This window comes from Pseudopipra pipra, chromosome 5 (genome assembly GCF_036250125.1).
Source record: "Pseudopipra pipra isolate bDixPip1 chromosome 5, bDixPip1.hap1, whole genome shotgun sequence".
NCBI classification, from domain to species: domain Eukaryota; kingdom Metazoa; phylum Chordata; class Aves; order Passeriformes; family Pipridae; genus Pseudopipra; species Pseudopipra pipra.
In genome coordinates this window covers 19338052-19354449 of record NC_087553.1, presented here as the reverse complement: position 1 = coordinate 19354449, position 16398 = coordinate 19338052, and the positions used below count along the sequence as shown (strand labels likewise).

The 16398-nt window shown below is 35.8% G+C and overlaps 1 protein-coding gene across 5 annotated transcripts in view; it reads right to left on the bottom strand.

Moving 5' to 3' along the window:
• MYBPC1 (myosin binding protein C1) overlaps positions 1-16398 on the bottom strand; it is a 74984-nt gene that overhangs the window by 38029 nt on the left and 20557 nt on the right. For 3 of the 5 annotated variants that reach the window (XR_010430644.1, XM_064654800.1, XM_064654802.1), the window contains exons 2-10: positions 16072-16104; positions 13087-13128; positions 7689-7721; positions 7290-7325; positions 6592-6627; positions 3769-3873; positions 2303-2451; positions 1834-1951; positions 920-971 (exon numbers count right to left, since the gene is read on the bottom strand). Coding sequence is in view for 4 of the 5 variants with exons in the window: in XM_064654800.1 (XP_064510870.1) it covers positions 920-971; positions 1834-1951; positions 2303-2451; positions 3769-3873; positions 6592-6627; positions 7290-7325; positions 7689-7721; positions 13087-13128; positions 16072-16104 (604 nt within the window). In the remaining variant the exon portion in view is untranslated. The remainder of the gene's footprint in view (positions 1-919; positions 972-1833; positions 1952-2302; positions 2452-3768; positions 3874-6591; positions 6628-7289; positions 7326-7688; positions 7722-13086; positions 13129-16071; positions 16105-16398) is intronic. The other 2 variants (XM_064654801.1, XM_064654799.1) reach the window with 2 other exon arrangements.

The window sequence follows — 16398 nt, the reverse complement described above, 5'->3', positions numbered from 1 at the left end:
GATGCCAATATTTCATCCAAATTTTGCATGCAAGATATTACTTAGAAAATCAGAAAATACTCAGATACCTTCATCTGCTTGGGCAGAGTAGTTATTGCAGGGTTTTTTAAATGTGCTGAAGAAAGGAGTGCACCTTGAGTGTAATGTCTTTTGCATTTTCTCTTTAAATTAAACCCCTCTAAATAAAAGTAGGACTTTGGAATCACTGCTTTACTTGTAAATTAACAAACTGCATTCATTTTCTGTTTGTAAAACATTTTCATTCTGAATATTTCTGTATATTTCTTTGTATTTCTTTACATATTTCAGCATATAAAGATGACATCTCTACTGGTTAGAGTTGCTATTTTACCAGAAAGGTAACAAAACTTAAGACACAATGCTTTGTCTTACATTCTCTGTAATATAATATATTATATTATAGATTTTATATATATAGATGTAATATATTAATGATGACCTTTACTGTTTACTGTAAGATAACATAAAACCAGATCCTGTCTTCTTGAAATCAATGTGAATTTTTTCTCTGCTTTTAATCAGCACAGGATTGGGTCCAGGGTCTTTCATATTGTAGCTGACAGCTTCCAGGAAATATGCAGTAGAATATTTTAGGGAATAAAAGCATATTTTTTAAAACTGCTAAAGAAACATATATTTAATTGCCTTAAATATGCATTCTTTCCTTAAAGCAATGACACTGTAAATTCACAGTAAAATATTTAATATCAGATGTACTATCTATGTGCTGGGACTATTTCATTCTACACACTATCAACTACCTTAAATCCCACTTCTTTAATCTGTGTTTACAAAACAAGTTTTTTAAAGTACTTGATACAATTGTCTGATGCAAGTTCTGTCTATGCTACCAGTATCCATTACTGAGGAGCTTCACGGCATCACTGTTTGAAGTTACCTTCTTTTGAAAGCAGATCTGATGTCAATGGATTGAGCAGCTTGGGAAGATTCTATGAAATAATGGTAATTCAAGAATTAAAAACACAATTTAAAATTCATGAAATTTATATAATCAGTGTCATTAGGAATATGAAATTTGTTCAGTTTCCTGCTAAGTGACCAGAGTTTGTGCTTCCCCTTTAAGTTCTCACTAAGATACTAAGTTCTGATGAAGGCAAAGATGCTCAGAGCTAAGCTAAGTGTAATTAATGTATTTCTCTAAACTACTTTCTGCAGTTCTGCATAGGAGACATTTCTCTGCTGTTTCTCTCCATTCCCCTTCCTACCTTATACACAGGCTCTGCTCTTTTCATCTTCCCATTTCTTATGCTTTCTCTCCTGCCTGCATCTTGCGCTTTCTCTGTACACTCAGCATCAGAGGAGAGTTTCTTCTACAGCTACAGACTCACATTATTTCTCAGTTCAAGGAGGAAGCCCCCTTGTGGCAATTACCCATTTGTGCCAACCTGAATCAGATTAAATGTTCTGATCCACAGCTAGTGAATGGCTGCAGCCAGGCTGCCCCTGCCTTGCTGACCTCTGAGTACATATAGGCACGTACTACACCCCTTGGGCTGTCAAGCAGATATCAAATATCTTGTGTGCCAGAGCCTGATTTGAACTCTGTATTAGTTTTACCTGCCAGCTTTTCTAATTTTTGGATAAATGTCTCACATGTTCCAACATCCAATCCCAGTGTTCATTTAAACAATAAATTACAGACATTTAAGAAAATTCTCTGAGACTTTTGCTAAAAATGTTCACTTTAGCATTACTCCATTTAAAGGTTCTGAACAAAATGAAGTTGCACTTCAAATTAAAAAAAAAAAAAGAGATCTTTATAAAACTTTACAGACACAAGTGGAACTTTACCAGTGACTTCAAGGTCAAAAGAGCAGCTATCAAACTTGTCCTTGTAAGATACTTCACAGCGATAGTTCCCTGCATAGTTTTCTTTAGCTTTGATGATATGCATCTCAAATGTGTGAATCTAAAAATCAAACATAGTTGTTCATTAATGTGGGGGATACATTTGCACAAAGCAAAAGTTAAAACATTAGTCTTTCAGTTCTAAACCAGAAGTAAAGAATACCTCAAATAATGGATTCTGAAAAGAATCTGGAACCCAGAAATGGCAATTTTTTTCCCCACCACTACTTGTCCTGCACTGTTAGAGCAGAAAAGTCTGCTTCTGTGCAGGGTCAGAGATCATCACTGAAATCTGTGATGGGGAAGCTAGGGTTAGAATCCACTGCTCTTGAACTTCTACCTGTTGTCTTAAACCGACCTTTAAATTCTCTTTGGAGCTTCACCCCCATAAGAAGGAAAAGCAAAGACACACCTTGGTGTGACGCTCAAAGGACTCTTTCAGCTGCAGGTGCTTCCCCGCTTTACTGGCCAGGTCCATCCATTTTCCTTTAAACCACTTAACATTTGGCTTTCGGAGAAGATCTTTGGCTTCTACTTTGGCTATAAATGTAATATTCCCACCTTTTAAAAAGAGGAAAGAATAATGCAGCTGTTGAGGAACATGTTAGTTACAGTCAGTTACATCTGTACAAGTTTCTTTTACTCCTGCTCCATTCAGTCTCCTGTGCTCTACCACAACAGTACGAGTCAGCTGGAGTCACACAGACTATGAAAGTACTGCAGAGATAGACATTAATTACAGATTTTGGGTCTGGAAGCTTTCTGTGCATGTCAATGTGGAGCTTGGGACACTGAGAAGCAGAATAAATCTGAGGCAAAGCTCCATGTTCTCATGGGTGAATTGTTCCTAGTATTTGAATTTCCTTGCTCAAAAGAAGCACAGGTTCTTTTGAACCACAGGCTACCATGCACCTGTAACATAGATAAACTCCAGTTAGGAAAAGAAAGCCTGGAACAGTTCATGCATTTTTATCATGAATTATTTAAGCTGAGAAGGTAGAGAAAAGAGTTTTCTCTAAATAGCAAGTTGGGAATAGTAAATGTTATCTCAGCTTTCAAAAGAACACTGCACAGTCCCTGATGAGTTTCCATCCTAACAGTCATCCATAAGAGAATACAACTAACTCCTTATATTTATTTTTTAAATAAATCCTCCTCAAATTCCCTTTTCTGCACAGAAACTGAGAAAAATAACAGGCATAAAAAAAAAAAAATCCCAAGATCTGCCCACATCTTTGTGCACCCAATGAAATAACAGGCATATTAAGTAACCTGCACTGAACTTATCATTACTACCAGGAGTGGCTACCTTACCATGGCAGCATGGCTCAGGAGTGCAGTTTGGAAGTGAACCTCCTAACTATCCTCATTTACTGTATTGTGGTTCACAACACAGAAAGTCCTCACAGTGCTTGAACTCTGAACCAAAGCCAGTCCAGAGCAAATCCCCCAGCATGGTTACAGTGGGCAGTGCTCCAATTAGGCTACTTGCTAATTTATGCAGAGCTGTAGGGTACAGAAGGTGACCTGCCAATCTCTAAGGTATACTGCAGATCTTTGGGAAGATCTTCCTGATGTATCAGTAAGAGTACAGCCAACAGTGTCACAGTATCCAGCCCTCTTATCCAGAAACTATAACTCTTACCACTGTGCTCAGTAAACTAATAGATTTTGAGCTTGTCTCGAATTAAACAATTGGGGTTTGCTTCTCTCTGTGCAGTTCTTTTTTCCTTCAGAGTGGAGCTCACATCCAGCTAAAACCAGTGGCAATACTTGCAGCTGAGGGCAGAAGCTGAGTGTCACAGGAATGGCACCTACCATTCCCAGCTCTGCCTGTCTCTCTGGGAGTGGTTTCTGATTTTGTTTCTAAGCACTTACCAACACTCACTGTACCGCTCTGAGGTTTTTCGACGAATAAAGTAGATCTTTGGGAGTCATCTCGTTTTTCTGACTCTTCTGGAGCTCCTTCTCCAAGAGACCATACTGAGATGCAGAGAAAGGGGGAAATGTTAATCATCTGAGTGTGTTTTACTTCCTTCAAAGTACACTTACCTGAAGTTACTAAACTCTCTAGCCCTATCACCTCTCTCTTCAGATGTCCTGAAAGATATGTAAGTTTTTGTTCACACTGACATCCATTGCTTGGCTGTCACATTGTGTACAGCTCCTGCAAGAACGCTACCTCTGTGGTGAGAGAAAATGAAACTATCAGGGAGGAAGAGAGGGGAACCTGATCAGCCAAGATGGGTACTGAGCAACTTGAGCATTCAACCATGAGTGTTTTACAGAGGTGATGCACAAAGGTCAGCTCTTTGTTTTTCAGAAGAGATGGAGGTTCTGAAAACACAAACAGCTACAAGCACAAAAAAACCACATACACATTGTTTCAGTGGGTTTCTATCAAACTAAGTAAATTATACAAGCTGGTTCTTCCTCTTTGTCTGCAAAATAGGGCACGTATGAAGCTTACTTCTGAAATTTGTTCTCTTCTAATGATGTCTTTAAGCAGAATCCTCTGTATTTTAAGTAGAATTCTCTGTATTTTTAATCTCTGAGCCTTTAAGTAGATTTTGCTGTCCCTGCCCTTCCTTTGATCTCTGCTGCAGACAGAACCTGATGGTATCATTCTCACCTTTAACCCCTCTTTTGAATGTAAGAAGGTGCTACCAGGCATGTTAAGCAGATGTTCGATGTTTATGAGAAGCTTTTGTATTTTACTACCTGCTTGGCAATTGTCTGAGAAGATCACACCTTTGGCACTCAACCTGGGGTTCTGTGTGTCCTGAACTGAACTGTACTCAAAACTGAGTGGAGGGCACCTCCCCAAATAACCACCAGAGACCCCTGAAGAGGCCCACGCAGGCACAGTGACACATAAGGTTGTGCAAGCTAATCAATTATGCAAAAGGTAGGTGGCAACTATGTAGTAGATAGACAGGTTTATGTAGACTTCAATGTATAAATTCTCTTGCTTTTTACTCCTTGGTGTGTTCCATTTGTCGACTTGCAGTCCAAATGCCACATCTCGTTTTTGTGAGGAGTTACCCCCAGTGCACAGGGGAAACTGAGTGCTGCAATGGTGCTACTGAAGAGCAGGGCAAATGAGGAAAGGCACAGGTGCACTTAATAAAGGCCATCTATCTCTTTCAAAACAGAGCTGCCTCTCCCTTGTTTCCCTCAAACTTCTAATTGTTTCAAAAGTGAAGTTAGCTTTTTATAGTTTATATAATGCTCTTTTAGTTTTGGTTTCAGAAGTAACATAAGTGAGGAACCAGTCATACAACACTTCCCACTTAGTCAAACCCTGGTCTTGAAATTAAAAGTTCCTTTCCTTGCTCAGTATTTTTTGTAGAAACTCATTTGCCAGAAGTCAGAATTGTCTTTCTATTATGTAGAGATTATTGCTGTAGGAACCTTTTTAACTCATGAAAATTTCCATCACTCACAAATGCAACACAACTCATGACAACCATGAGAAAATGCAACCAAACTGTTTTTATTATCCTAAAGTCTATTAGCAATGTTAAAGGTATAGAAATTCTAGATAGCTTTGGTATAAAATTTTTGTCCTTCAGTCTTTCAGTCAATTTTAGGTAGTGTGCCTATATGTCTGCTTGTACAATATTTCTCATAGGTAAAGACATTCATGTATATACACATGTATATGCACATATATGAAAACACACATACACATGTATGAAATCACATACACAGACATACATGAACACAAATATATATATAGATACATATCTATATATACTCTCTTTATAGTATAAATGTTTAGATTATGCCAGTATTACATGGTAGTATATGGAAACAACATAAGAGGAAGTGAAGGTTACTGATGGGAACAGAATGAAGTGATGATGCTCAGTACAGGACCTGGTCACGTGCAGTAACAAACCTAACATACCACTGGGTGAAATGGAAAAAGGATATTAATAAATGGAAAAAGGATATTAATAAATGAAAAAAGAATATTAATAAATGGAAAAAGAATATTAATGAATGGGAAAAGCATACATAGAACCATTAATTTGGTACCACATAAAAGAACACCTAAATATTATCATCACCTTTAGACATTAACATTTTCCTAATTATTAAACAAACAGAACAGAAGGTGGGTTTGACGCTGGCTGAAGGGGCTGGCATAGGCAGCTATGCCAGGTCTATAACCATGGTTGAAGTACCTGCTGCTCAATTTGTTCCAGAGGCTGCAAATCCTGAAACCACAAAAGTGGGTGTAGTATGCATTACCTGCCAGGGTAGGAAGAAAGAGGTTATGATTTTGCTAAGTTTTCTCCACTGTCCTTTGAGGTGTGAGCAGAAGCCATTCTCTTACAGTCTCCTAGGACCTGTGTTTGGGATTCAGGTAAGACACTGTCACCCTGTAGGCTGAGGAGGAATGAAACAGCTATGTATCTATCTATACAGAAATAGATATAGATAGATAGGTATGTATGTATGTGTGAAACACTGGTACATGTCCTGTCCTGTGCAGAAGGGCCTTCTCTCATTCCTGGTTTAGCTGCCAGAAACCTGCTTGCTCTGCTACTTAGAGACATTTGAACAGTTATAGTTTGATACTATCTAAGCAATGAAAATAAAATAAAGTATTATCTTTAAGAAATTCATAATAAGTAATATTTTTATTATGTAATTTTGGAGTCTTTCATCGTGTTTTTCAGGAAGTCTCACCTGAATCTTTTCTTTCCGCTGGCTTAGACATCCCATCTGAAAGGGAAGAGCAATTTAGGTGGTACCAGCTCAGAGATTATAGCTTAACTGACCTCAGATCATTATGATTTCAAGAACATTGATTCTTCATGAAAGTTAGACGAAACATTTAGGACCATATGCATGAAAAACTACTTGAATACCAGAAAAAAATGAACTACTGAGAAAAAAACCCCAGAAATCTTCCCCCTTTTTCTCTAGGAAATCTAAACTAGTATAATTCCCATTCAAGATTTCCTTTTTAGTAGTTTGTATTTAGAAGGGTTACATGAGGCTGATGTTTTTTCCATGACTTGTGTAGTTCCGGGTAACAGATGAATTTATGTTCTTTGATATTTATCTGGGGGGCAGTACTTTGAATTATTTAAATAGTCTATTTATTTATCTGGAATTGCTTTCAGATCTACTAACCAATATTTTACCTTCCGCTGGTAGAAGTTCTACCAAAAACCTCAAGACAGGACTGGAAAGGGACTTGTCTAGTATTAAAGTCTTGTACCTCTGAAGAGAGATTAATATAATGTAGGCCACTCTAAAAACCTTTTTCTCTAAGTAGTATGTTTTGAGTTCAGTCCAATGGTTTGGACTTCTTCTTCATTAATAGTCAAGAGAAAAATACATACATACATACACACTCAAAGCACTATCACAGTCCTAACCTGCTGGTGGAGTACTAACTGAAGTGTCATCTTCATCTGTGAAAAGAAATACAAATAAGAAGGTACGTAAAGAAACTGAAAGCACAGACGATCATCTGCTTTAAAACAACTATGTGAAAATGTAAAACCTGCAAAAGAAAGGGAAAGAAATCACAATATTCATAGGCATTCACAATGGAAGCTTCAAACTGATGAGGAAAGCTTTGCATAATTCAGTAGTTGAAATGATAAACCTTAATGTTTCAAGCAAGTAAAAGAAAAATGAGACATGGACTGTGATCTGTTATTGTCATGAGTTTGTATGAAAGCTGCAGAGTGACTCTGTTTGTTAGAGATGTAATCCACAGTAAATACAAAAGAAAAAGCCACAATGAAATGAAGGTCAATCACATATCTAACCTGAGGAAGATGCCATTTCTCTGGTGACTGTGTCTGCAATTAAAACGCGCACCATACATGCATTTAGCATTATTAAATCAAGATATGCAAATGTTAAAAATAGTCCCCTGTATTTTAACTTTGTAATTTCTGTATTAGAATATAATTTTAAAATGCAAGGAATAAACAACTCATTTTTTTCCACATTATAGAAGAATAATTTAGAATAAGGAAAGAACTACTGTCATCATGCTGGACTTTCCTTTTAATCACACTAGAAGTTGACCATAATCAGGTATTAAATCACTACAAGTAATTGGTAACCAGATATCTTAAAATTTTTAATCACAGAGAGTACATATTTACAGAAATCAAAAGCCTGGAAAAACATGAAACTGTCATTAAACTGAAATACTGTAATCATGATTATTAGAAAACTAGAATAAGGTAAAGACTATCTTTACAGGAGTCACCTACATATCTTTGAATTTTAGATGTTGACTAGAAAACTCAGTTTCTGATAAAAATAAGCAAAAAGTCTTAGTGTCTTAAAAGCCTAATGGTTAAAGAAAAGAAAATTACCAATATATCCTTTAAAAGGCAAGAATAAACTAGATATATTTAGTATTTAATACATATATAAGATAAAGATAAAATGTTTTTAATACAGTATCAGAAAATAATCTGAAGAATACTTCAACATGAATAAGAGAGTTGAAAAGGAACAACCTCATATTTAAAGGTACTTTTTTGGGGGCCATTTTTTTTTAGATTTTTGATTTGGATTTTCATAATCAAAATTTAAATCTGAAGTTATCCTTTGATTTTGACCTTAAAGTTATAATTTGTCTATATTTTCTCATGGACAAATGTAGCAACTATGACAAAAGTACAGATAAAGTATAGTTGCATTTTTATAAACACTGGTGATATTGATTTTTTGGGGTTGTTTAACCACTGAAGGTTAATTGAAAGTCTGTTAATAGAATTTAAGTACTTAGCCATAACATTTTACCCATTCCTTTTTTAATGATTCATCAAACTTCATTTTAGAAATCTCTTGGGAGGAGAATGAGAGTTGTAAAAGGTATGCCTGCACATTAGGATTAATGTGTTATCTTACAAAAATCTTTTCTTATTCTTAGCAAAAAAACCCACATTCTTTTAATCGAAGAGTTCTCATGACCTGCATCATCCAATGCCATAAGCAGATGTTGAAGATGTTGATTTTCAATGAAAGCACAATAATGACAAAGTCTTGTCAGAGGTTTTAATATACTGTGCTAGCAACTAAATGAATGCAAGGATTAGTAATTCCACTGTAAATCTTTCTCCATATATCATGAGAGCATAAAGTGTACTTTAGTCTCTTTTTGTCAATAATGTCACCATTTTGATTGATGATGGCTGGAAGAGCCATCTGGTTGGAAAAAAATAATTAAGAGCAGCATAAAACATTTGGTGTGATGCATCCCACGTGATGATGTATGATAATCATGTTATGAAAGGACCACTCTGATTTTTATTTTATTTAATCATTTAAATTAAAATAATTTAGAGCTAAAAACCAAAAAAAGATATTATTAGTTTTGCAGGGGGATTGCTGGGGTTTCTCCATGGTTACCTACCATTCTTCAAACGAAATGTTAACATTGAAGACAAACAAACTAACCCAAACCAACCTTTCAGAAGCATCAAAATGAAAGCACAATTGAATGTGTTAGAAATGGAAAGAGCATAAAAACAATAGGATTGTTTCGACAAATGGGTAATTAACAATCCATCAATCCTTATAGCTCAGGCTTCTAGGACAAAATGGACCAACTACTGGTTAAACAGCTATGACCAATTTGCTTTATGTGACGAATGATTGTTTATGTTGGCAATAAAAAAGATAAAAATTACCAAAAATATCAAACCTCTCAGTAGAACTATGATCATTAATTCACTATCCTTATCTTCTGCAAGTAAACTTTTAATGGAGTATATTTAGTAATATGTTGTATGCCAAGAGTATCCATAATAGGTTGATAAATGTATTACTCTATAGAGATCTTTATTCTTTGTCTATGGTACAATTTCATTGACAAATAGGGTATTTATGGTTTTTGCCTTGTATCTAAATGATAACATTAACTGAGGACCAGGCTGAGCTTCATTAGGAGTAGAGTCTGGTTGGACAAAAGAACTCTCCATATCTCAGTAGTACCCAATACACAAACCTTTTTATACTCACAGCTAGTGTAACCTCAATATTAAAATTTCTGAACAATGATACATAAAATGTAGAAAAATCTGACAGAAAAAATGTAACTACTGATCTGTATATGAACTGCTGGTAACCAGAATTTGAGACCTACTTTCCCCTGATTTGAAACCTACCATACGAAGTGGCAGGCGTATGTATATGTGTGAAGTGATGAACAGGGGGGACACACTGTTTTGCACCTGCAGGTGACTTCAAAGCACCTTGAAATTTATCTGTGCTACTGCCCCCTGGAGCCAGTGTTCAGGGCTAAGGCAGGAGGCAGGTAAACACCACAAAGTGAGAACTTCGTGGTGTGTAATAAATACAGAGTAAGTCAAACAACTAGCTGAATAATTTTGGTTTATGCTGAAATGACTGAGCACAGTAAGATCGAGAGCTTGAAATTTAGTTGACTTCAATTACCCATCTGATTTTCAAAGATTACTCAGCAGTCCCATCAAGGGGACTTGGCACTTTGGAAATGGTAAATGAAGTGCATACATACAGCAATGGAAGTTTTAGTAGAGAGATGAATGGATAATTGCAACCTGGAAAAATACAAGGGTGACACATGCAAATATTTTAGTGGATGGTTGGATGAAACCTAGAGAAAAGGTATCAGTAAAACATGCAGAAATTTTAGTAGCTCTCTGAATGGCTGGATGGGACCTAAAAAAAAGGAATGAGCAAATCGATATTAAAACTCTATTATTATTCCAGCAAGTGGGAACAAAATAATAACAATATTCAATCTGTAAGATAATGTTAAAATTGAAAACAAAGGCATAAACATTTAAATTGAATGAATATAAGATGATGTAGTAAATTTGGAGGGATTTCTGCTGAGTCACTTTTTTTCTCTGAAAATAAAATGCATGATCATATAATCCTGAATTTTTACAACGTTATTTCAGATATATTTTAACTAGTTTATTCTATTAAAGAAAATTTTATGTCTAATGTTCTGAGCTACTAATTTATACTATAATAACCACAAGATACAAAGAATTTATTGCATTCTTTGCCATTTCTTAACTTCACAGTAAATACAAAGGAACACAAATTTGTAACTTCACACAGACAGTAGCTACCAAAAAGAAATAGAACAGCAAAACAGACACACAGACAGTTATACTCTATCTTCCTAACTTCCGATCTTAATTTTGTCTTAGTAATGAGGTGAAAATTATGGGCTGTGGGATTTACATGAACTACCAAATTTTCTTTTCTAGATATGTATATGATTTTGGACAGATTGGAAGAATGGAAACTTTTCCCATTTCATGAATTATGTTCACCACTAAAAAGATTTTCTTCTGGCAGACAAACATGAAGAAATCACTCTAAGAAAATATACTTTCCCTTACTGGTGATACTCTGCAACAAAACAGGAGCTAATAGGAATAATTGCACTATAACTAACTTTTCCCCCAAAATTACTACTGAATGCCTGACAATGACATCTACATTGCTTTGCAGAGGTGACAGTTTCACTGGAGCATGGCAGAAGGTCATCTACATACTAGTATTGAGACTTTCAGTGGAATTTTTACTGAGGCAGCAGCTGCCACCATGGACTGAAACTGGAAACATTTTCCATACAAGGATCCAAAACAATTTTTTTTGGTAGTAAAATCCTCCTAGCATCAAATGGTTCCTCTTAGGAGGAACAGTTTTTCTCTTATTAAATACTTGTGTCCTTCGCTAACTTCAAAACATAAACATAATAATGTAGAAGGTAATAGAAATATTTGATAAGTTACCTACCATGTTTTCTTTTTTATTCAGTAAAACGTAGGCTCATGAGCAGTGGGGAAAACACCATCCATGTTCAGTTTGGGAGCAAACATTTCTCTCATGTCAAAATTAAAGCAAGCAGAACTAACTGCTGGAATAGCTTGAGGCAAGACCTTCATCTTTTTTTCCTATCATTAGGCATGCAAATTATTCCTGAATTGCGTTTCGGTTACCAAGATGACAGATGTGATTACTCACACAATACTTTGTGTGTCAAAATAATTGCTCAATGCAAAGATAACTGGCAAAATAACATGCACTGAATCTTGGTTCAGCATTTTTATTTTCAAAAGGGTACTTTAACCACACACTCTCAGTGTTTATATTTTTACTTTAGTGAGAAAAATAGCCATGCATGCCTTTGCCAAATGAATCTTCAAGTATCAGGTAGGCATCCAGTCTGTCTATAAGACAAGGTTTTGTCTGCAAGAGGCCAAAAGCCAGAACCCATTTTCAAGCAAGCCATTTATTGATTTTCCATGAAAAAGCATAACCGTGCCAAATGAAAAGCAAGCATTGCATCAGTTGTAAGTGTATCTTGGTCTGGTTTAGCCTTTTATCAGAATGAATGAAAAAAAAAAATCATTAATTTCAAAATAAGCTGATGGGGTGTTTGATTTCTACTTTGGCAGGGCTCCTACAAAAACGAAAGGAATTTAGCCCAGTTTCCTCAAAAATTATCTTAGTAACCAGAAGAAATGACAACAGAGCTGGAGTCTAATCTTAGCAGCACAAAAATATATATTAAAACTGGAGCTGATTTTTACATGCATTGCTAGTGGAACAGTTATCTGTTTGTTCACAGCCAACAGCCCTCAAAGACATTTTTCAGAACCTGTAATGAGCTCAGCTGTTGGGTTCCTAGTGAGGACAGAAAGATGAATGTGTGATTTCTACTTTCAGATGAAAAAAATCTATAGGGCTTTTTGCAGAATAAAACACACAATATCAAGTTTCTGTGATAGAACAGAAACAGCTTAGAATGACAGCAGGAGACTGTCCACTTTATTTAAAAGCCACCAATGTGCACAATATCTGAGTTTTTGCAAGCTTGGTCAGTGGCAACATCCAGGCTCATTTAAACATGGCTTTCTGCTCATGCAAATCACTTGTAATTTGATCTATTAATTAAACAATCTGTATAAATACTATTGCTAAAGTGTCAGTCTGGTTTGCAGAGTTTTTGAAAATATAAGTATCATAATTTCCTTGTGCTGGCTAAGTCATGCACGAAAAGGATCTAGGAAGCTTCACATCACACTTCTGAAATAAAACATCAAAATTCTGAATTAAAGCTCAAGCAATTCAGCCTCAGAATTGCATTTAGAAATGTTGCCTTTACTGCCAATTTTTAAAATATGATTTCAGACTTACCTTTACCCTTTTCATTTCCACCCTCCTGCGGTGTTGTTTGTTCTGTGTAGGAATTACAAGTATATTTTTGAGAGGATCTTAAAGTAAAAAGAAAAACTTACACAGCATTATAAAATGCAGTCATATTCTGTGTTCTGCTAGTATTGAAAAAACAACACTATAGAATGATTGATATATGTGTATATGTAATATACAGTTGTAATCCCCTAAAGCACTTTTCAATTGCATTTATCAATGCAATTTCTATGTTTAGAACAAGTCATGTAAGATTGATGTTCCTGGACTCAGTGGAAGAAAAATACTAGGTTTTTTAGAAGTAACAGTTGTTAGCCTCTTGTTCTTGGGCTTATTTGTAAAAGCTTTCGAAATGAGTTACATATCACTGTTAATTTGAAAGGCATTGGATCAGACATGAGATACTGCCAAATACTAATGGTATCCAGAGCTCCATCACACCAATCAGTTTATCCTTAAGACAAAGTACAGAGAGAGTGTATTGAGGGGTTTCTTAATTCTTTATCATCATCATCATCATTATTATCAACAGTCTTTCCTAAAATACTATTCGTATTTAGTTTTCTGAATCAGAACAATTACCAGCCTGTCCTCTACTCTGAGCAGGTGAATGTAATTTATTTTTGACCTCAGATGTATGAGAAACCTTGGACTGTACTTTTAACAAGATAAAAATTTCTACACTTTTTCTATTTCAGGATTTGACAGGATTCCTGTTCTCTTTGGTTTCCTACCTCATTCAATTTGCATAGAGGGTCATCTAGAATCTTATCAAATCCTATGAATTGTGCTGTCTTCAAGGTATAAACACTCAATATCCGATTGCCTGTGAACAATGACTTTCTGTAGCAAACTTACCTGTCAGCTGCCTGACAGAACATGGGTTTGAGTGATGGTCAGTGGACTAACATTATCAAGATGGAGCTAAGATAATATTTATTCCATGGAGGAAACATTGGCAAGAGCCAGCTGATATTGTGATTACCCTGATTTCTTGTTCACGTGTGTGTAGCCATGGTAACTATGAAAACAAAACTTGAAGTTTAGAAAGCAAATCCACATTCTGAAAGTATGACAGACTTCTGGATGCTTCTGTCCATATTTCCTAAATTTCCAAGCTCCAGTTGTCAGGTTGTCCATCTTGCCTAGATGGTCAAGCCTGTTCCTTTTTAATGGGACTTTTGCTACAGTAACACTTTCTTTTCCCACCAGGAATTGGGATTAGGAGAATTCACTGTTCTTGGCAGTGTCTACATCTCATCTGAAAACTTCACTAGGTCTGGTTATTCCAGTATCATGGCTTGACATGGAGACCCAGAAGGAGCACTTACAATGGTTTCCCACTGTAAGTGGATGCAGTTCAAGATGCTGATTATGTCCAATAAACTATTTATATGTTACAGAATTTGGATTCTTGAACAACCAACTTCCCTCTTTGTGTGATAGCACTTGGTAATCCAAGATGACAGCATCTTGAGTCAGGCAGAAGGAAGCTAGAAGTGACTGACACTTCCAGCTTAGAAATATTCCAGTTTGGTCTGTGTCTAACCATAAAGGCCTGCTGACACCCTACTTACTTTACCGAAGAGGTACAGGTATGAGGAAAAGAAAGGGGGTTATAGAAATGATTTTGTATTTAAGTAGAAACGAAGATGTTAATTATTTGAAAATGTTCATAGATGTTTTTAATGTAAAGCTTCAAAGATGCTGTGCCTTTCTGTATACAAAAAGCTGTTTCTCATTTCAGTTCTACTTCAAAGTTAAGATTGATGAAAACCATGAATTCAAGTACAAAGTACAACAGGTAAGAGCCTCAGTGTGAAATTAATTAATGTTAACTGTACAAATTTTACAGTTGAGTTAAATACAACCATCATTAATGAAATGTCAATTAACTTTCCTTACAAATATATGCAATATGAAAGAGTTCATCACATAAAAATAATACATGGATTATTGAAACATGAAACTCTTTGTGGCAAATGATACTACTACCTTTGTCATTTTTCAATGAAAGCGTGTATTGTTGAAACAAAAACATCTTGAACAGCCTCTTAAAATGCCAGTTAACAAGATTGTAAGTAAATGAAGGTTTAACACCTGTAGAGTATTTGTTCTGTTGGGAATTGCTATTTAGGTAGCTACGGAGAGAATAAAACTCACAAAACGGTTAATTAGACATGCATAATGTATATATGTATTAACCAGTATCTGGCAATATAACTCAAGTTAGTCAATGCCACAAAGCAAAGGCTTCCCTACCTTTCCAGCTCCCACTAAAGAGAATGTAGCAGCTTTGCACAGATCTTCAACTTTACCTGAAGCTCTAGTCCTTATGAGCGAGTTTCAGGTCACCTAATTTTGTCTTCCTGGCAGTTACTCACCCACTCCATTCTAGACAATCAGGCTTCTCAGGACAATTGCCCATATTCAGATGTCCAGTGACATTTTCGATAGGTTATCCAAGAAATGCCCATTGGATGAGCATGTATGACCCAGGATCTGCTCCACTGGTCATGGGTGGAGCACTATGGAACTACTTAGACAAGACACTTAATTTTCAAATGGCTAAAACTAAGCGAAATGAATCCCATGGTTGATTCTGTCAGCTTTACTCACAGAGTACTTTTGAGGACAAATGAAAGGGAATATTTTGGTAATTAAATGCTGTCCAGCATCAAAGAAGGCAGCATAATTTAGCCACAGAATTTAGCCTTTACCTGTATCCTGAAGGAGCTGTGCAATATGAAGCAAACAACTAGTCTTTCACAAACAAAAATTGAGTCTGAAAAATCAACATTCAGGCAAAGTGAAGTGAGAATCTTTTACTTGGGTAGGCTTTCTTATTTTCTCACTGTCCTCTTTCTTTCAAAGGGACAATGAACAGAAATCATATTATGGCCATGCAGTATCTAGTCTAATGCAACTGTTGTTTGGGTTAGAGCTCAAATTAGTGTTTTTTACACTAACCTGGAGGTGGCGGTGCACTTTCATTTTCAGTTTCTGAAAAATGAGGAAAGAAGACAGATATTGAGCTTCAAATAAAAGCAAATATTTTTCACACATTTAATGTGTTTGTTGACTTTGGACATAGTTTGGGTTCATTTCATATTTTCGTGCAGTTGTCAAATTTTTTTTACTTTCATGCATGCAATACATGACAACTTCAGAGTGACAAGGTCAGAGGTCTAAAGCTTATGCTCTGTGAAGATAGGTCAAGGAACTTTTTCGGTATGGAGATATATAATATTTATAGAATCATAAAATTTTTTAGGTTGGAAAAGATCTTTAAGGTCA